The sequence below is a fragment of the Danio aesculapii genome, chromosome 4 (assembly GCF_903798145.1).
Source record: "Danio aesculapii chromosome 4, fDanAes4.1, whole genome shotgun sequence".
NCBI classification, from domain to species: Eukaryota; Metazoa; Chordata; class Actinopteri; order Cypriniformes; family Danionidae; genus Danio; species Danio aesculapii.
The window spans coordinates 1,752,859-1,775,958 of NC_079438.1; the positions used below are offsets into that span (position 1 = coordinate 1,752,859).

Here is a 23,100-nt window from a genome sequence, read left to right on the forward strand (position 1 = left end):
ATTTTTGATTAACAAATCAACAAACAGCATCAGAGCTTCAGTCAGCAGAAGCTCTTATGGGAAACAAGCTGAGGTTTAGATCTAGTGATTGCTGATATTATGTTTTTTTTGCTACATCTGAAGTCTCCATTGTAAAGATGAATACTTCCTTTGGTTGAGGCCTCGACCCTTCACTATCCACATTTAATCCTCTTCTAGCAACTGCGATGGACCCTTTTCACAAGACTGTTTTGACGTATTTAACAGTCATCAGTAATCTTAGATCCTTAAAGGTTTTTAGATTAAGAAAAAAAAACGTGTGAACATTTATATGCATTTATCATCTTTGCATCAAATTAGGAAAATTTATAATAAAATAAACAAATTACCGCTTGTGTGAGGTGTTTCTAATATAGCGTTTTTGGGGCAGGACAGTAAATCTGACGTTGTTCTCCCTTCTGGCTGCCGTTTAAGTCTCTTCCAATTCTTTTCCTTTTTCTGAAAGTCTTGATAACATCATTAGCCGCATTTCCACTATCGGGCCAGTGCGAGCCAGGGCTTTAATCGGGCCAGGCCGGGCCAATAGTTGCTCGCAGCGCGCCACGCAAACACCGCCCCCAGAACGTCCCCCGAATCAAACGTCACACAACCCGTCACACAACCCGCCCACTTCAGCGGGAACAAAAAACTCAAATTATAACCACAAACACAACCTGGCATCACTACGAGAGCTGGAAGATGGAGAACACCGAACACCATTTCTGCAAACGCCGTCTATTTGCCTCTGAATATTTTCCTCGGCCCAAATGTTCAGAAGAGCCCTCGTGTCCTCAACTGACCAGTACTGTCTGCTATCCATTTTTTCTTCTTCTTAGTGAGTTGATCAAGCGCGATAGCAAAACAAATGTAAGGGAAGAAAGCATCTTGTCTCCTCTTTACCTGACAGGAAAACTCCGCCTTTGTACGTAACCCCGCCCGAAGCCCCAGTTGGCCCTCCTTGGCCCAAGGTATTCGGCGGGCCGAAAAAGGCCGGACGCTGGCCCCAAGGAAGCCCCGCTTTGGCCCGATTACGCCCCGGAAGTGATAGTGGAAACGCGACTGGCCTTGGCTTGCCCTGGCTCGCTCGCTTTAGGCGCGATAGTGGAAACGCGGCTATTGGAGTTTCTCTTTTATTATTTCATCAAATAGGAATGTAATGATTTGTTGTACTCTCCCATTCACTGCACTTTAAGTTTACCAAACTGTAAAGACTTCCACTACAGAGAAACCCAGAAATGTGAAAACTATCCATATAGTACAGCGATTGAGCATCGTTACAGAAAGAGACAGATTAGGAACCAATCAGCTGAAGCGGTTTATTATATTCAAATTACTGTTAAAACACATACATGTTCCCGATAGCCCCTATATATATATATATATATATATATATATATATATATATATATATATATATATATATATTATATATATATCCCCCCTTTTGATTTTTTCCCAAGTGATGTTTAACAGAGCAAATGTAGCGGCATTTTTGCTTTAAGCTGCTATCGCGGTAAGGGTAATTAATGACGCGTGAGTCCGCTGTTAATGCTTTTCTCATCTTCATTTTATCACATATTGTGCCATCAAATCAGTGAAATAGCTCCATTGGTCCTCCGTAGCACCCGTCACCACAAACAAACTCACGGTCTGAAAATTGTTTCCTCTTCCTTACGACTCCACCTACTACCTGGCTTCCTTAAATCCCAATTTCGACAAAATAAAAGTCCTCATTCACAAAATACAACAATAAAGCAAATACTTAGACATGAATAATATACGAATACAAAATACTCAAACCTGAATACAATAATTATCAAATGTAAACTTAATAATAATAATAATAATCGAATTATCCAATCAACCCATTTAGTCCAAACATAATAATAATAAAAGAAAGAAATGGCTCCAACAGCAAGGAAATTTTGATCATATTTTTTCTCAGGAGAAAGTCTTGTTCGTTTTATTTCAGCTAGAATAAAAGCAGTTTAAAATTTTTTAAAAACTATTTTAAGGTCAATTATTAGCCCCTTTAAGCTATTTATTTTTTCGATAGTCTACACCAGTGTTTCCCAACCCTGTTCCTGGAGGCACACCAACAGTACATATTTTGGATGTCTCCCTTATCTCACCCATTCACTTCAGGTTTTGGAGTCTCTTCTAATGTTCTGGTGAGTTGATTCAGGTGTGTTTGATTAGGGAGAGGTTGAAAATGTGTACTGTTGGTGTGCCTTCAGGAACAGGGTTGGGAAACACTGGTCTACAGAACAAACCATCGTTTTACAATGATTTACCTAATTACCCTAACCTGCCTAGCTACCCTAATTAACATAGTTAAGCCTTTAAATGTCTCTAAGCTGTATAGAAGTGTCTTGAAGAATATCTAGTCTAATATTATTTACTGTCATCATGCAAAGAGAAAATAAATCAGTTCTTAGAGATGAGTTATTAAAACTATTATGATTAGAAATGTGCTGAAAAATCTCTCTCAGTTAAACAGAAATTGGGGAAAAAATAAACAGGGGGGCTAATAATTCTGACTTCAACTATATATATATATATATATATATATATATATACATAATTTTTTGTTGAAGGGGGCGGGGTCTCGTCTTCTTTTTTGTCCTCGGCTGATCACATGCCTGCTGACTCCAGCAAATATGCACAACTGATATTAACAGGAGGAGTGCCGTCACTTATCAGTCATTCTGCTGTCCTTTGGCTGTTGCACCCAAACATACTTCCTCTTTCTGCAACCCTTCTCTGCATACCAGAACTGAACAGTTAAGTGCATCTTCAATATATTTCACAACTTCTACAAGCATCCAGCTACTTGTGATATGTCTAGACTCCTTTTTAGACAGCAGTCTGGAACAAGCCCCCCCCCCCCCTAATACCCCCCCCCCGGACTATATTTATTCTTGTTATGCTGTTTCCCTCTTGTCAGCAGTTCCTTCTAAAAAGTATGCAACGCAGGTGGAAAGGAGAAGTATGTTTGGTTAATATATGGTATCATACAAAAGAAAAAGATTGATTAATCTGTTGTTAGTCTAAACATTTCTTCTAATAAAAAATAAGACACAAAAGTAATAAAAATAAATTCCTTTTTCTAAACAATATAACTTTAATACTGTTTGGAAATGAGTTTAAGAGACACCATCAGGCTGTTAAATATCACAGTAACTCTTTACTCTCAAGTTCATCAACTTATTCATCCTTCAACCTAGGTACAAAGTACACGTAATTAAAGGAAATAATACAGACCCTGCATACCCCAAAATACAACCACCAATTTATTGATCGACTCACACATTTATAATATGTTTAATTTGTCGTTAAATTACTCGAAATCTAATTTCTCATTTAATATTGTCTTGTAGTATATTGTCTTAAATCATTTTAAACAGGTCTTATATTTCTTACGTTCATGTAAAACTACCCAGTCGGGCCAACACCCATACAATCATCAACAATCCATCTCAATAACTAATAACAAGCAAGTAAAAATCTTGGCATTTAGCCCTGTATGAGTCTAAAACTGAATTCTCTATGGTCTTAAAAAGGTTGTAAATTTGACTTGGTGAAACCTGCAGAAATCTGAAAGATCTAAAAGAAGTATAAAGCCTGTGCAACAATAGCACCGTCTTTAATTCTGCCCTCAATGCCATAACCCATTCCTGACTTCACATCAACACTCTTGGCATCACCCAATTGGTCGCATTTACGTGAAAAACATTTCCCTCCATCAAACTCAAGTTCCAAACCCCAAATAATTTGTAATTCTCCATTAATCACCCTCAGTGTTGCAACAGCTATTTCTTCACTATTGTCAAATATGTAAACTTTTTCATTTGGTCCTTTCTTACTTCCAATGGTCATCTTGTTGCCGCTGCTGAGAGTCACTTGGATGGTTTTCAGAATTTTCTAAAAGACACAAATATACATGTGAAATACTTCAAATGCAGTTGAAACAACAACAACCAAAGATATACCAGATATTCTAAAGTGCAGATTAGCATGAGAGCTCATTCAGACTCATAAACAAATGAGACTGTTCTGCAAGTAACTGAAGGCCGTCACACACCAGATGCGCCGCGACACGGCGTGCACGTGACAGTTGGACGTATCGCACACCAGACGCGCACATTTGAATGTTATTTAATATGAAACTATTCTGATGGCTCTCTGTGGTGCAGCAGATATATGAACAGCGTCCTGAGTCGTGTGGCTTGACTTTTGGTGCCCGTGTGCGTACCCTGATGGAAATCTATGTTTAGAATTCTAAAATGCAGGGCACTGCCTGGCATGTTGCTGAGCGACGCATCCGGTGTGCGATCCCCTTAAGATACAGCACACATTAAGATGCAATCAAGGCATTGGTTGTTTTATTTATATCTGTTATTTGCTTCATTTATTGATGTGTCAAATAATAATTTTCTATTGTTATGCTCTATATGTCATGTTATATATATATATATATATATATATATATATATATATATATATATATATATATAGTATATATATATATGTGTATATATATATATATATTATATATATATGTGTATATATGTATATATATATATATTATATAATATATATATATATATATATACGTATATATATACATACATATATACATATACATATATATATACATATATATATATATATACATATATATATATATATATATATATATATATATATATATATATACATACATATACATATATACATACATATACATATATATATATATATATATAATATATTATATATATATTATATATAATACATACATATATATATACACATATATATATTATAATATCAATATATATATATATATATATATATATATATATATATATATATATAATATACATATACATATACATATATATATATACATATATATATATATATATATATATATATATATATATTATATACATATACACATATATATACATATATATAATATCACATATATATATATAATATATAGTGCATCCGGAAAGTATTCATAGAGCTATACCTTTTCACATTTTTGTTACAGCCTTATTCCAAAATGGATTAAATTTATGTATTTCCTGAACATTCTTCACACAATACCCCATAATGACAATGTGAAAAAGAGTTTTTGAAATTGTAGCAAATTTATGTTAAATAAAAAAAGCTGAAAAATCACATGTACAGAAGTGTTGACAGCCTTTGCCGTGAAGCTGTAAATTGAGCTCAGGTACATTCTGTTTCCACTGATCAAGCTGCGGTCCCACTGGGCTTTTCCTCCCATAGACTTCCATTCATACGCACGCGAATGCGTCAGACCGGAAACGCAAGGTCATGCGTCAAGTTTCGCATGTTGCTGCGGTGCAAAGTTCAAGCTTGGTGAACTCTGACCTGCGAAATCGCATCACTTGACTGCGTAGACCATTCATAATCAAACACACCTCGCTGGACATAAATTTAAAACATGGACCAATCGCTCGCTTTTTTTAATGTCTAATCATCTTGTTTAACCCCGCCCCTTTTCGCAGCGCCGTACGACAGAATTTCGCACACACAAAGCCCAGAGTGACTACAGCTTCATTCTTGAGATTCACCTGTGGTAAATTCAGTTGATTGGACATTATTTGAAAAGGCATTCACCTGTTTATTAAGGTCCCAGGGTGACAGTGCATGTCAAAGCACAAACCAAGCATTAAGACAAAGGAATTGTCTGAAGACCTCCGAGACAGGATTGTCTCAAGGCACAAGGCTGGGCAAGGTAAAAATTCATTTTAAACTAAGATGCAATCAAGGCATATTTTTATTGCAAATCTTTCTCTTTGTGCCTTTAGAAAATCCTTTGAATTGTTTTCCTCCAAGGAGGTGTTTGCAAATGCCATTAGTAAATCTTCCTCCAAATATATAAAATCAGACTCGACAATGATAACATTGAATGAAATCTTTACACACCTCATCGAATGTGATGCTGATTTCCTTAAAGTTGCCACAATCCGTTATAATGGTGAACTCTGGACCTATTGGCAAACCAACAATCGAAGGATGTGCTAAAAGAAGAAAAGATCATGCTCACACAGCAGCAGAATATCATTGTCAGTGATGGATTATAGTTTCTTCTGATGGCAAAACAGTAAAGTTAATTTATGTAGATGACACTGACCTGAAGATGGTATTGTGCTGATGATATCACTGGCTTCACTCACTCCCACTTCACCCACTATCCTGTAGCGGATCAAGTAGGACTTATCAGGTTCCAATCCAGTCAGAGTAAAGTCTTCATCAGGTGTTTTATGACAAACCAATTTTCTTCAGCAGCAGAATCAGCGCTTGACTCCTTGTACTCGACTCTGTACTTCACTGTGACTCCAGTTGGGGACTTCTGCAGTTTCAGAGACACTGTTTGGTTCTGGACATCCTTCACTATTGGTGGTGGAGGTTTGGATGGCAACTGAAACTTTGTGTTTTTCAGATCTCCTTTTTCATACAGATAAATGGAAGTGACTGGATTGGAGCTATCTGAGATAGCAGAAACAATGAAGCGGATTCTCTTATCATCTTTATTAGCCACTGAAAAACTCCTGAATTGAGTTAAGCTCTCTCTCATCTGTCTGATGGCATCAGGATTGTTAAACCACTTTCTGACAGGTTCCACATCTGTTTCATGGCCGTTTGCTCCATCTAGCTTCTTAAACTGGTCCGATTTCAGAAACTCCTCCTGTTTTTTGAGATCAGGGTCTTCATAGCTCAAAGATGTGATGGTCAAGCACACCACAACATCAATATCAGGATCAAGAAGGATGGTGCTGAGACCTCTGAATCTTCAAGTTTGATCCCATCAAGCATCTCCATATAAGAGTTTAGGAGGTGAAGTTCAGATTTTGCATCCTTTAACCACTGGTTTAGCATCCCTGCATTAAAAGGGGTCATGGTGGATCTTCAGGATATCTTCAAGGGATCCCTCCTCCTTTAGCCCCCTCGAATATCAGGCAAGACCCTGGCCACAGCTTTCTGGAACACCATCTTGTAGATGCCAACTAATTCCTGAAATGAGCCAAGTCTCTCTTGGATGTCACTGAAATCATTTGTCAGTATATTTCCTGACAGGTCACTGGAAACCCTGTAGACTTCATTCAGCTTTTCAATTATATCTACAGTGTTGGAAATCAGACTTAAGCGGATTTCGTTTCCAGCTTGGCTACATTATCATTTAGTAAACAAAGTGGATATAGCCAGACTTTTATTGGAACTGCATTCTGGGGATTCTCCTTCAGCAGTGTGGGCAGCTTCTGGTATGTATCCAGGGCCTCCATGTATGAGGTGGGGTTTTGCTCAAGATGAAAGTCACCATGAAAAGTGCAGGATATCTTCTCGGCTTTGTCCTTGTCACTGTCTGTCATTTTTACAGACCCTTTTCCCTCAATGGAAAATGAAGGGATCTTTTTGATCATTACATTTAATTCTCCCTTAATCTCCTGGATATTCTCATCCGTTGATAATGTCCTGTCGAACACCATGAATGCCTGGGCTCCGTACAGTACAGCCGTGATCACATGAGTTGCAGTTTTCTGCTCAAACACTTGAGGGTAGGTGATATCCTGCAGCTGACTGATGATGAGCTGGTCAAATCTGGTTGTTTCACTGTAATACATTGTTACTCTTGACTGTTGGTTTGAGGTTTTGGTGTCACGCAGGTATCTGGCAGATCCTCCCACCTCAATAAGCCCCCCCAAGAAGCTGGCTTTCAGGGAAGCATTTATATCCATTAAATTACACTTATCAGAGATGGAATCAGAGCTGCTGAACTTCAAATCAGTCCTGGGCTGAGGATGGGTGTCCAAATTGTCATTCATTGATTTCTTGTTCCACAGAGTAACACCTGAAATAGATAGTACAGTGAAGATAAAGCAAACCAAATGAAAGCAAAATAGAGAACTTGGAGGTCACTGCTCATGTGTCCCATCAGTCCTACACCACCTACTCACTCCAAGTTGGTATCAAACTTACAATTCTTTGCATGGGAGGCAGATGCTGTAACGAGGAGGCTAAAGACCGCAACCTCCAATGTCTGTCGCTAGAGCAACTTTTGAGATCAGAGGAGTGCAGTTTACCTGCACACACTTCACTAGCTGACCTCACTGTTACACTCAGTCCTAGTTTAAGTTATTTTAACAGGATGAAAGACAGTTTAAAAAACATTATATATGAGATGTCAGCACCTAAGAGGCAAAGTACCACAATCTTGAGGGAACCGTAGCCTGAAAGGGGGAATGGGGGTATTTGTGACAAGAGGCGTGGGAGTGGAGTGAGACTGGTGATTTTAGTGTCGAGCATCACTTGCATGCCACTTTGGTTTTCTGTCCTACAGAGGAGTTAGATTGAAAGACCTAAAGCTGAAACTGTCAAGGTCAAAAGACCTGAGACACTTTGGCACAATCCCAATTCTACACCTTAGCCCTTCCCCTTACCCCTACCCCTCATTTTGCGAGTTCACGTGAAGGGGTAGGGGTGTCCCAATTCTCCTTTAGCTTGAAGGCGTAGGGCTTACAGCAGTCCCACAACATTCTGTCAGTCGGTGACACTCAAATACCCTGTCAGAAAAGTCAAGTGACTGCCCTCATAGCAGATATCCCTGGCCCACACAATCAGCTTTTGCTTGGCCCACATGCTGTAGTGAATTACGGTACATGACTGGACCAAGTCTGGCTTCCAGACAAGGGGCCAAACATGGCCATATCTAGGCCAAGTCTCAACCATAACTGAGCCTAAACTGGGCCAGATATGTTGGTGTCCCGACTGCAATGAAATTGATAAACCCATAAGCATTGCGTTCAGGCATGCTATGGGCAGACAAACATGGCCCACATATTAGTTATTAGCATCTGGGCCAAATACTACAATTTACATCTGGCTCAAGTATTGTGTGCCGCGTTAAAGACAGTGACACCTCTGCCAAACCAGGACCATGTTTGGCCCACATGCTGTATGCCAGTGCCGGATGAATGCCTGCTGTGCCAGATTAGGTCAAATCTGGGCCAGCATTCTTTGCTACCTGGGTGGGAATGAGCTCTTTACAGTGTCTGGTATACTGTAGTGTTGTTTCGTGTGTTTACATAGATGAATATGGCCACGGTGTAAATGCGCAGTACAGTTTACGAGCTTCTCACCACATTGTATCTTTACGATAACATAATATATGCCTTCAGTGATTTTCTGAAGATAAATACCAAAAAATAACACAACTGGAATAACTACGCAGAAGTGATCATTGATCACGTATGAAGCAAGAGATCGCGATTGACATAGCCTATGATGACGTGTGCAGGAGTTGTAGTGTGTCCCTTTTAGGGGTACGTTTAAAGCCTCCCCTTCACACTCCGTTTTAAGGACCAAGGGAAAGGGAAGGGATACAAAATAGAATTGGATTGGGCCTTAATATTTTTTGCTTATGTGGCAGTAATCTGGAAAGAGCTTATGTCATTAGTATTAGGTGAATTATTAATTATTATTATTATAATTAAAGCTCATTTTGTTAGTTTGCTTATTTTTCTCAAGTGTTGCTGGTTCCCACAATCTCCATCCCTCAACTGATTGGAACAATTATAGTCACTAAATCATTCAAGTGCCCCCAAAAGGTGGTTGTCTAATCGGTTCAATACTGCAGCCGGAAATTCTCTCCAGTTAAGCGACGAACAGACAAAGTAAAAATACAGTGTCTTTAAAGACATTTAAAGTGCCGCTATTATGGATTATAAAAGGTCATATTTTTTGTTGGGATGCCCCCAAACAACAGGCTAATATGCATGTAATTTAAAAAAAAACTGATAATTTGCATTTAGTTTTATCAACAACCCCAAATCAGAAAAAGTTGAGACAGTATGGAAAACGCAGATAAAAAAAAAGAAAGATAGTGATTTCTACATTTACTTTGACTTGTATTTCATTTCAGACAGTACAACAAACATATTTAATGAGTTCCTCGAGATATTTATTCTTATTTTATTCCATTTTTGGAATTGCAGCACATTTCAATTTACTAGAACTTCTATGTTAAGATACTTTGACACAATCTACACTGTAAAGCGCTAGAGAAATAAACAAATTGAATTGAATTCAAAAAAGTTGGAACAGTAAAGCGTTTACCACTTTGTAATGTTGCCGTTCCCTTTCACAACACTTAAAGACGTTTAGGGACTGAAGACACCAAGTGATGAAGTGCTTAGGTGACATTTGTCCCATTCTTCCTGCAAACATTCTTGAAGTGGGCAACAGCACAAGGTCTTCATTGTCGCATTTTGCGCTTCAACGTGCCCCACATTCTCTATAGGAGACAGGTCAGGACCGCAGGCAGGCCAGTCCAATGCCTGTATCCTTTTTCTCTCCGCAGTCAGGACTTTGTAATGTGTGCAGAATGTGGCTTCCCATTGTCTTGTTGAAATATGCATGCGCTCCCCTAGAAAAGAAGGCAGCATATTGTGCTCAAAATCTAAAATGTATCAGTGGTGCCATTCACAGAAGTGCAAGTTACCTTGCCAAGGGCACAGACACAACCTCATACCAAGGCAGACCCTGGCTCAGACCCGGCTTTTGACTTGTTGCTGGTAACAGTCTGGATGATCTTTTTCTTCTTCAAAATACCTGAAATACTGATTCATCTGACCACAGCACACATTTCCACTGTGTGATGGTCTATCCCAAACAACCCCGAGCCCAGAGAAGTCGACGGCGCTTCTAGACACTGTTAACATAGGGCGTCCTTTTGGCAAAGTACAGTTTTCCACCTGGCATTGTGGATGTAACTACATATTGTGCTACTTGACAAAGGTTTGCCAAAGTAGTCCTGAGCCCATGGGGTGATATTGCTTATAGAGAATGAGGATTCTTGATGCAGTGCCGCCTGAGGGATTGGAGATCACGGTAGTTCAGCTTAGGCTTGCGTCCTTTATGTGCTGTAATTCCTCCAGATTCCTTGAATCTTTAATGATGCGCTGCACTGTTGAAGGTGAAATATCCAAATGTCTTCCTCTCTTTATTTGAGGAACATTGTCTTAAAACATTTCAATAATGTTCTCACATATTTGTTGGCAAACTGGCGGTCCTCGACACATCTTTGCTCCTAAACGACTAGACCTTTCTTGAATGCTGCTATTGTACCAAATCATAATTACAATCACCTGTTGACATCACCCGTTTTAAATCACATCATTATTTAACCAATTTACTTGATCTGGAAATCCCTACTTTCTTTTTTATTTTCATTTTCCATACTCCCTTAACTTTTTCTGATTTGGGACTGTAATTATCATGACTTGGTAGAGTCGTGGAGTTGGAAATAAAAGACTCCTATATGATTTGTTCAGAAGGTAATTTTTCCAAAGCCCCTTCTCTATGTGATGCTAACCTACCATGATTGGTCAACTGCAAGCAGCGCATGTTGGGAACGGAACGACCATTGTGGCTTATAAGTGTTGAAGCAAGCAGCCTAGGTACTAGGGTTGGGCGATGTTGACCAATTTGGCATCGTAAGATGTCTAATGTGAAACATCCCAATGGACGATGGCATCGTCGTCATAGGCGGGGGTGGTGGTTGTTAAATATCAATTAATTCATAACATTAATTAATTGTAGCCTACTGTTTTCGCTACCTGACCCGCATGGTCTTTGCTTTACCCATAACCAAACCATAAATGAATAAAGTTACACACAAATGACCACCTGTCAATCACTTTTTCCGCAGGACTCTGGCATGAATAGGCAGAGTGATCTGTGTCGTTATAATGGCTTTGTCCTGCAGCTGGAGCTTCGAGAGTTCGTTTGGAGGTCACTGTAATTTCTCTTGTGATTGATGATAACTTCCTTCTTTTATTATTATTATTATTATGAGGAAATAATAATAAGTAAAGATGCCAGGGCTCGACTGTTTTGAAAAGTCAGAAAATATAGTTGGAAGCATTTGAGCGAGTGCATAAATTGTTGTCATGCGACCTGTTTTCACTGCAAAATCCTCCCCGCGTGTGCGGATGTAAGAGACGTTTATGCAGAATGCATCTTTGCACCTAAAAACACCAAAGGCAGCGCTCTGGAACAGATTGAAACAGTTGTTTTTTTTTTATTGCTGAAGTGAAAAAAACTGCAATGCTTGCCACGCCTTTGGGCTCTTCTTATTAGCCCACTGCTCTAAAACTGAACGCGAATGGATTGGTTAATATCAGCTGTCAATCACTCAGTCAACACCTCCTGCCTTCAGATGAAAGGAGCTACAACCGCGAAAACGTAAAGCGCTGAAGATGAGAGAATATTAACAACACTGACAGATTTTGTTTTAGAAACCACCTGAAGTTACAAATAATGATACATCTTATTAGTGATCATGTGATGAATGTTAATCCACCATTTACACTTTTCCAAGAGTGGATGAAAGGCTTCAAGTACGCTATGAAAATAACTAAAGCCATTCACTGGAAAGTCTGTGGGACGGGGTTTGCAGGTAACAGCGTTTGCCACTGAATCTACATGTGAGACGTACTGTATAATCCTTCATTTAATCCTCACGATCCTGTCAGCCATGCAAGCGGCAGCTTTCTGTAAAATTTAACACAGCTCATGAAAAGACCGTTATTGCTATTAAGATGACATGCAAACATTAAGTTATATACCAATATAAATGTGAGGCGGGGCGATGGATCGCGATGCCGGCTCAGCATCGTGAAGTTTATCGGCCATCGGCGATCGTCTACCGGCCCAACCTTACTGGGTACAGTAAATGTGTGAGCCCAATGCAAGAACGTACTATATTTTTATTTCCTTTTCTGTTGTTGTTATTTTTTTAAACACTGTTAGCAATGGTTGATTGCACTGTACAAATTATATACTTATCCAGAGCGAGCAGAAGGGCTGCCAAAATCACTCTGGACCCCTCACACCCAGCACACTGCCTCCTTGAACTTTTACCTTCTGGTCGACGCTACAGAGCACTGCGCACCAGAACAGCCCGACACAGAAACCGTTTCTTCCCTCAGGCAAACCATCTCATGAACACTTGATGATAATAATTGTGGAACCAACATCACTACTTGCCATACACTTTTATACACATATACACTTATTTAACAACACACTTTACATGCCAATTTGCACATAACAGCTGCACATATAACGTTGTATATAGTAATAAACACGTACATACACTTGTCAATTTGTATATTTGCACTCACTACTTACTTTTTTAAAAAATATATTTATTTTCTGTTTTCCTGTTGCTCTGTAGAAGCTCTGTCACGAAAACAAATTCCTCGTATTTGTGAACATACCTGGCAATAAAGCTCTTTCTGATGCTGATTCTGATATATATTCAACAAAGGCGGCAACACCAAAGCTCGAAAAATGCACATTTATTAAATTAAAAGGCGTGTAAATTGCACTGTACAACCATAACTGAAATTACTTGAAAATGAAATTGTAAACAAAGTTTACATTATTTCTGAAACATATCAAGTTTTTAAAAATGGTTCTCAAATTTTGATCGCCATTGTATACTAAGACACAATTGCTTTTAAGCTAAACATGCACATCTTTAATAATAATAATAATAATAATAATTAGAAACGTTTTAAAATGTAAACATTTCTGTTGAAGGATAGCATTTTTTATTGTCAGGCTTTGTTAACATTTGCTAATAAATACAGACATAAAGGGTTTCTTTTTTGAGGAATTAACTGCTACAGTATATTATTGCTGAAGGTTGCTGAGAACAGTACATACTGTTATTGGGTTTGGGTGTATAAAAGTGCAGATAGTTTTGAGGATGACGGAATGTATGAGCTGTGTGTTCGTGCTCTGAAACATCTGCAAGGTCAACTGTCAAGAGAAGATACACAGTTACCAGAAAGAGGAACGTCTGGTTGCTGAATGGTCAAACTGTCAAGGCTTGGGATTAGATAATGTGCGAAAGACATAAAAGCATGAAGGAGAGCCTAAAAAAATCAGAGCTGAACTGAGGTTACATCTCTCCTGCGCAGAACTTGTACTCTCTAACTTCTTGCATTCAAAATAAAACTTCTTAATTTTCAACTCAGATCTCCGTCAATTTTTGAGCATGCAATGGACCATTTGAGTCCTACAATTGGTGACCCGACGACGTGATTGACTGGAGACTGTCAAATAGATGGACGTTTATTTCTGATGCCAAATCCAGAGGCGCCTCTCTAAAAGAAAGGTAAGCAGAAACCTTTTTCTAAAAATTCTGCTATTGAACATTCTAAATAAGTGGCTTTTGGCATCGGTAAATACGTTGTTCATTTCTTTGATACATTTGATGCATGCAGGAGGTTACAGACTACATATAAAAAATTAAAATAAAATAAAAAGAGAAGAATGAATTGTGATAAGTTGTGATAAAGTTAGGGTGAATCATTAGGATTTACGGAGAAGTCCTGTTCCCTAAATAGGCAATTAGGGTAAATCGCTAGGATTTAAAGAGAAGTCCTGTTCCCTAAATAGGCAAATAAATTGGAAATTGTTTGTCTTGACGAAGTCACTCATATTTCCAATTATCAGGGTAAATACATCGGTATTTAAAATACATCGGTATTTAAAGTCCTTTCCCTGAGAAGGCAAAACCCCTGAAGATCCCTCTTATTCTGACGAGAATTTGACATTTTCAGGTAAATTATCAGGGTAAATACATCGGTATTTAACAGGGTAAAAGTACATCGGTACTTAAAAGTACATCGGTACTTAAAAATACATCGGTATTTAGAAGTCCTTTTTCCCTGAGAGAGGCAGACCCTTGAAGATCCCTCCTATCCTGACGAGGATCTGATATCTTCAAGTAAATTTCTCAAGGATACCAGGTTTAGTGATTTGAGAAATAGTGAGAGTGTAGGGATAAAATAAGACAATAAACGAAATGGAAGGGGAATTCAATAGAGAATGTGAGGAATATGATTGTCCTCTTTTAAGACAACAATGGGATAAAATGGTAGATATCTTATTGGCACAAACTGATAAAAAAAGATAGGAAAAACAGATAAAAGAACTAGGAGAATATACGCGCGAAATTATTGAACATTATGGTACTGATTGTATGGACAAAAAGGGATCTCTGTTTCAGAAAGTGGGAATAAAAGAGAAAAGAGCACAGAAAGCTGTTTTAAGACAGAGAAAAGAGGAAGTAGGGCTGTTGCATAAGCGAGCCCATGCAAAGAAAGGAAAACAGTTAGATAAAATTTTTAGAAGATGATCTAGAGTCACACTTGCAGCAACTGTGTTGAAACCAAAGAAAAGGGAAGTGAACAGTAAGGACGCTGAAACCAAACTGAGTAAGAGATAGGAAGTTGAGGCTGAGGCGAAGACTGATCAGATAGCGACGCCCACTGCCCCCACCATACAGAGACTACTAAGATCACTCATCCCCGTAAAACCCAACTACACTGTAAAAAATCTTATGTGCTATTTATAAAAAAATAAAAAAAAATTGTGGTAACACTATTGCACGTATTATTTTTAAGTAAATTTCAAGACTTGATTTTTTTTTTTAGCAAAAACCACTTGAATGAATCATGTGAAAATTTCTAAATGTTTTGAGTGATAAATGAAGATTTTAATATTATTAGCGGAATGTGCTTTTATAATTTAAGCTAATCCACCACCATTTACTCATATTTATTTTTTTTTACAAAAACCACTTGAAAGAATCATGTGAAAATTACTAGTTTTTTTAAGTGATAGATGATGATTTTAATATTATTAGTGGAAAGTGCTTTTATAATATATGCAAATAAATCACCATTTACTCAAATTTATTACTGAAAATTACTCATTCATAAAATGTAAAATATTTAATGTATAATGAAATACATACACAATACATTTAGGCCAAATATCATTTTATTACATGTTACACTGATAACAAAATGGTACAATATGTTAAACAAATCTATGTAAAATTTACAGCAATGTTAATCTCTGATAAAAGTTCCTTTATCCATGTCATGGAAAAAACTGACCTGTCAACTTTCCTTTGTAGGAATAGTCACATTTTAGACAATATTTGACAGAATTTGTGTATTGCGAACTTAATATTCGTTTCTTTGTAAGTGATTTTAATTTGTGGAATATTTGTATAAATCCAGTTCAGCGATTCTAGATTTTCCAGGGTAGCCATGACTCACTTATCCTCCAAGCGATTCATCCCTGATTTAATGTGAGGTCTGATGCAAAAAAGTGTAGAAATTAGTAGTAATAATAATAATAATAATAATAACACACAAATAACATTATTAAAAATACCTGATGTATGGCACCCATTCTCTTTATCAAAATCTGCCTCAATAAACTGCTCCTCTTTAGTGGGAAAACTCTGCAAACGTTTTCTTCATTAAACTGAAAAATGAAGCAAACAAATATGAGTACATTACATCAGCAATGCTGTAAAAGGAACCTTATGAAATGGAAAAGCACTAGCTGTACATAAACCCCATTGAATAGCTAGCTAACTTAGCTTAGCTTAGATTTACCACTTAACAAGCTCACTGTTGATCGTCTACTTAACTGTTGCCTGATCGTTGCTGTTAAATATTACGATGCAAATAATTTGTTCAACTTCATTATATAATTCAGAATGAACATTGAAGCAAATCAATTTCAAATAGGAATGGGTGATTAAAAATACCCGTGTATCCCTATATACATCATATGGCAAAAACTAAGCTCCTGAACAAGTTTGAACAGCATGTGTCTTTCCTGAAAGAGCTTAGGCTACTTAAGACAATAAAATGATAAACTGTTAATGCTTACCTCTTAACATGCTCGCTGTTGATCTGCTCCTTCAAAATGTCGTCTGATCACTGCCGTTGTTGAGATTCAAATGCAAACATCTCAATCAAATCCACATAATTGAGTGAATTTTCTTAAAATAAACGTGAAGCCATCTTTCCTCAATTTTATTAGCTTAACTGGTTTCTCAAATTAAGCTTAATAATTGCACTAGTTTGCTTAAAAAAATAAGTAAAATTAAAATCTTAGTTATATTAGCGAAATCTTCTTAATATTTTATAATAAATCCAGAATATCAATTTTTTTTTTAAGAAAATATGCTCATTATTTTTAATGACCACATAAATTTTAATGAAAATTAGAAGCCTCAAGATTCATTTTTTACAGTGTATAAGCCAGCAGCCGAAGCAGTTAGTGGTCAATAGAAACATGAAATTTAAACATTGGGATGGTAAAAAAGGAGCAGCATACATAAATAGATACTTTCAAAGACTGAGAAAAGGCATGCGATGAAAACCAAATGTCTAACTCTGTTACTAATAGAATTTTCAGGGCAGCAGTGTTACAAGGAGCTCCTGCTGGTGTGACCCAGGCCATGGAACAGTCTCATGAGGTACCAGGCAGTGATGATGGAAAAGGTATGTAGACAAAGCAGTAGAGAGAGCGGACAGAGAAGTAAGTGAGTTGTTAAAGCTGAAAAAAAAGAATTTTGAAACTGTAGCTTGAGAAAAGAAAGTTAGCTAAAAACAGACGCCTAAACAACAGATTAGCAGTTGCTAGAGAGAGCCTGAATGACTCCCCACTTCCTGAAACAGACAACCTAATCACAGTATTTACAGATAGTAGCTGCCACAGAGCAGATGATAGAACTCTGAAAGCAGGCTTTGCTGTGGTTAAATTACAGAATGATCAATTGGTCACCATACAATCTGGAACCCCTAATTGGCAAACAATCTGCACAAAAAGCAGAACTATTGGCCCTAATCAATGCATTGAGACACTCAAAAGGACAGTCTGTCAACATCTACTCTGATTCTGCATATGCAGTGTCCACAGCCCACGTGGAGCTGCCTGTGTGGATCAGATGTGGATTCACAACCTCTTCTGGCCGGCCTATTACTCATGAGAAAGAAGCAAGAGAGCTCTCTGAAGCCATAATGTTGTCAAACAAAGTGGCTATTATTAAGTGCACTGGTCATTCTCAAGGAACTGACCTAATATCAAAAGGCAATGAAGCAGCAGACTTGGCGGCAAAACGTGCCTCAGGCTACCTACAGGGTCAGTTTGTGGTGACATCTGAGCCAGACGTGACTTCCCTCCTACCAGAATTCTCAAGAGAATTCTTATCTGAGCAGCAAGACATGGCTGCTCCTGAAGAAAAGTCTGTGTGGAAAACCAAAGGGGCAATCAGACACGATGATGGCCTTTGGACAGCACCTGATGGTAGAGCTTTGCTCCCAGCGTCACTAGTCCCAAGCGTGTTGAAAGAAGCCCACACACATGCACACTGCAGTGATAAGCAAATGTCACGAGCATTGTAATCATGGTGGCATCCTTTTATGCCACACCTAATTTCTGGATACATAAAGACATGTGACATCTGTCAGATGCACAATGTCAAACCAACTATGAAACCATCTCAGGGATCGTTCCCATTGGCAAATGGCCCTGGAGATGAAGTTATAATTGATTTCACTGACATGATTGAAAGGGTAAATGGTAAACGATACTTGCTTGTTATGATTGATGCATATACTGGATGGCCAGAGGCCTTCCCGGTGGGCAAGGAAGACAGCACTGCTGTCATTAAATGTCTGATAAACCATTACATCCCACGTCATGGTTTTCCAAGCCGGGTCAGATCTGACAACGGCTCACACTTTAAAAATGAACATCTGGCTGATGTAGAAAGGCATTGGGTTTAGTACACCATTTCGGGGCAGTCTATCACCCACAGTCACAAGGTAAGGTTGAGCGGTTGAATCTAACATTGAAAAACAAATTGGCTAAAATCTGTGCACAGACTAAATTGACATGGTTGGCTGCTCTTCCACTGGCTTTGATGTCAGTAAGGAGCTCTGTGAGTAGGGCAACAGGATACACGCCCTTTGAACTGTTGACTGGTCGCCAATTTCCTGGCCCACTGACCCCACTACAATTGGAACCAGTACAACCGTTATCACACAAAATTTACTATGACAAATTGACTGCTCTAATTGAATCTTTTGACAAAATGTTACCAACTGATTTTAGGGGACACGAATATCCAGCACCCCTACCTGACCGAACTTGGGACTGGGTGAGATTGAGAATCCACAGGCGTAAATGGAAAGAGCCTCGCTGGGCTGCTCCATTAAGGTAATTGCACGCACCTCTCACTGTGTTCGTCTTGCAGGAAAAGGTGACACTTGGTACCATCTGAGCCAGTGCTGTCCAGCGGACCCGCCGTCCAGATCATTGAACGACACCAGAGTGGACCTTGCTTTGCAGGTCCAAGAGAGGGAGGATACCACAGGAGGTGCAGGAGGGAGTGAGGGTACCACAAAAGGAGGTGACACACAAACACATGCACACGATAAAAATTTTCATCTATCACGAAGTAACCTACAAACTTTGCAGGTGGTCCATAAAACTGGGGATTTATTCACAGCCCCTAAAGGAGAAGCTGTAGCCCATTGTGTCAGTGCAGACTGTGCATTTGGAGCGGGCATAGCGAAAAAATTCAGAGAAAGATATGGGGTTGACAAAGTAAAGGCCCAGAGAAAAACGAAAGGTGACTGTGCTATAACTCACGAGGCAGACAGAATAGTTTTCCACCTGATCACAAAAACACTTGCTAGAGACCTACCCACATATGAGGACTTTGAGAGCAGTCTAATCTGCATGAGAACGTGGTGTGACAAATTACACATCACCAGATTGTCAATACCCCGGCTGGGGTGTGGTTTGGACAAGTTGGAATTCTGTAGAGTTCTCCACATTATTGAAAAGACATTTAAAGGCCAAAATATAACCATTTCAGTTTATACGTTAGAATAAGTTTACTGTGCTTGCTATTTTTTATTGTAGCTTTGATATGATATATTACTTGCTGTTAACACAATAACGCTGTGAAAAATAAGATAAAGGTAGGATCAGAATTGAATAATAAGGAAAACCAGCATCAATAAAACATGAGGGTCAAGTTGTGGGAAAACTGGAAGCTACTGGGGGCAATAGGGATAGTAGCACTGATAATAGTGTGGACAATTCTGGGAGTAGAAAAAGGTCAGAACAGGAATGAAACCTCAACTGTAAAACCAACCAGAGTAAAAAGATCCCTAGGGACAGAAAAGAGGTGTTCCAAGTATTATGGAGGGCTGTCCATAGAATATGTAAAGGGAGAGACGACATCTTACACATTTGATCTATGTCAGGTAATTGAGTGTGGGGGACACAATAGTTCGTGGCGAGGATATGACGTATATGTTTGTTTTGATCAGACTGTAAAACCATGTTTACATCAATTTTGATCTCTATAGCTACATTTTTGGCCATAATAGTGACCTGTGGATGCTGTTGCATCCCGTGTATCAGAACATTGTGTAACAGGGTGATAATAGCAGCAATTGAAAAGAAAGATGGAGCTCCACCCCCTTACACAATGCCTCTGCTGGTATCTTCCGGAAATAATGATGAGGAGGAAGAGGAGGAGGAATATGACTTATAAATGTTGTTTTTTCCCAATAACTGTGCTTCTTTGCAGATGCTGATTCATCACAAGTTATGTGTTTTTTAGATATTGATGTTTGAGAAATTTGCTGTTTGAAAATGTGTTAAGATTTAAATTTTGATTACTGAAATGTTTGTAGTCTAGATAATTTCAGTGTGATTGACTCAGCTGACATGTTGTGGTTGCCCAAACGTCAATTAGGGGACCGACTGGGTGACTTTCCCCACAGGGGTTTTCGGCCCAGTCCAGCCTGAGCACACTGGTTTATAGGGAATTTATAGGGACCATCATTGTTTGACTGTTATGATTGTGTTTATTGCTTTTATTTTTCTTAATGGTCTGATATGATGTTTCCGGTGAACATGTGGTGGCTGCCCATAAGTCAACTAGGGGGCCGCTTGGGTGTCTTTCCTCACCGAGGTTTTCGACCCAAGCTCATCTGGACATATTGGACCAAGTATTCTGAGATTTTTAAAGTGTTTATTAAAGTGATGTGGCCTCTTTTCAGAGGCCAAGAGAGGGATTGAAGGATAGCATTTTTTATTGTCAGGCTTTGTTAACATTTGCTAATAAATACAGACATAAAGGGTTTCTTTTTTGAGGAATTAACTGCTACAGTATATTATTGCTGAAGGTTGCTGAGAACAGTACATTCTGTTATTGGGTTTGGGTGTATAAAAGTGCAGATAGTTTTGAGGATGACGGAATGTATGAGCTGTGTGTTCGTGCTCTGAAACATCTGCAAGGTCAACTGTCAAGAGAAGATACACAGTTACCAGAAAGAGGAACGTCTGGTTGCTGAATGGTCAAACTGTCAAGGCTTGGGATTAGATAATGTGCGAAAGACATAAAAGCATGAAGGAGAGCCTAAAAAAATCAGAGCTGAACTGAGGTTACATCTCTCCTGCGCAGAACTTGTACTCTCTAACTTCTTGCATTCAAAATAAAACTTCTTAATTTTCAACTCAGATCTCCGTCAATTTTTGAGCATGCAATGGACCATTTGAGTCCTACACTGTGCTTCGTGTTATTGTTCAGTTTGTTGATTTCACATATGGATGAAAAAGAAGCAAAAATAAATAAAATAAAAGGTACTCCACCTGGAATGAAGGAATCCTTTCGGCAGTCATAAAGCATACCAGGAAACATAGATCTTCCAAGAGCTGCCATTTCAATCGAATCTGATGCCATGGCTGTAATAAATAATCAATCGAATTATGCGAATTAGACTTATGAACTGGTCAGTGAAGCAGAATCAATTGCGCATGTATGACCGTTATATTCAAGATTACTCAGCTAACATTATTCATTCATTCTCTTTTCGGCTTAGTCCCTTTATTAATCCGGGGTCGCCACAGCGGAATGAACCACCAACTTATCCAGCATATGTTTTACGCAGCGGATGTCCTTCCAGCTGCAACCCATCTCTGGGAAACATCCACACACACTCATTCACAAACATACACTACGGACAAACCCAGTTCACCTGTACCACATGTCTTTGGACTGTGTGGGAAACCGGAGCACTCGGAGGGAACCCACGCGAACATGCAAACTCCACACAGAAATGCCAACTGACCCAGCCGAGGCTTGAACCAGCCACCTTCTTGCTGTGAGGCGACAGCACTACCTACTGCGCCACTGCGTCGCCCCAGCTGTCAACATCACATTGAAAAACTATAGTTCATGTAAACAGAACTCTCGTAATAAGTTGAAATAATAATTAAACCAAAAAAAAAAGACAACAATAACATTAAAGTAATAAAAATTAGTACGAAACAACTTATTGCCCTTCCAGAATTTCCAGTAATCCATGCCTTGACATACATAAAACCTGTCAGACTATAGGTTTAGGTGTTTTGTTGATGCTTTGCAGTTTTGAGGAAACTGAAATATACTGCATCATTGACTATATTTGCATGTGTATGAATAAAAATATTTCTAATAATCAGAGTAAGAGCATTGTTATGAATACATGTCAGGAGCAAAGCTCTTATTTTAAATGCAGTTTCCATTATATTATTTCCTAGGAATTGTGGTTATTTTTCTTACCGCCGTTACTCACGCCACACCGAATGAGTCCACAAGATACTGTTAGTGCACCTGACCACTGGAGCAGGCAACCACTTTCACAGTGGCACACTGTACTTTAACCCTCATGCATACATGCGGACTTTGGTTAGAACGGTAGATTAAAGTATTTACATGCTCTGATTAAAGCGGGGGTGGGGTATCGTCAAGTATTTACAATTTCAAAGAACTCGATTTGAAGGAAATTACATCTGTCACAAATGCATGTGACAAACTAAACGAACTAAACAATTCAACTCACCATAACACTCAATCTGAGCACTGAGCTCGTTTGCCTGAAACAATGCAAGAAACTTTCAAGAGATGTTTGTTTCCCACTCATGCTGAATCAGCTGAATGTTATACAGTCGCACAGTAGACCGAAAGCAACTCTTTCAGGGCTGTGAACCGGTGGTTAGGACTCTAGAACTGTTGTATTTCAGCCGCATTGGAGGGTTGTTGAGCACGAACCATATATTTTAAGGTCGCGCCACAGCATCTCAATTGGATTCAGG

General features: G+C 38.6%; 2 protein-coding genes across 3 annotated transcripts in view; both read right to left on the minus strand.

Moving 5' to 3' along the window:
- The window catches only part of LOC130222739 (myelin regulatory factor-like protein), a 112,734-nt gene that overhangs the window by 33,462 nt on the left and 56,172 nt on the right, over positions 1-23,100 (minus strand). The window lies entirely within an intron of this gene.
- Positions 6,203-22,642, minus strand: LOC130222741 (cytolytic toxin-alpha-like). The gene is given in 7 exon segments (XM_056455272.1): positions 6,203-6,832; positions 6,835-6,955; positions 6,957-6,999; positions 7,002-7,214; positions 7,217-7,906; positions 21,616-21,708; positions 22,568-22,642. Coding segments are annotated over 6 exon segments (1,698 nt in total). The 5' UTR covers positions 21,707-21,708; positions 22,568-22,642; the 3' UTR covers positions 6,203-6,292.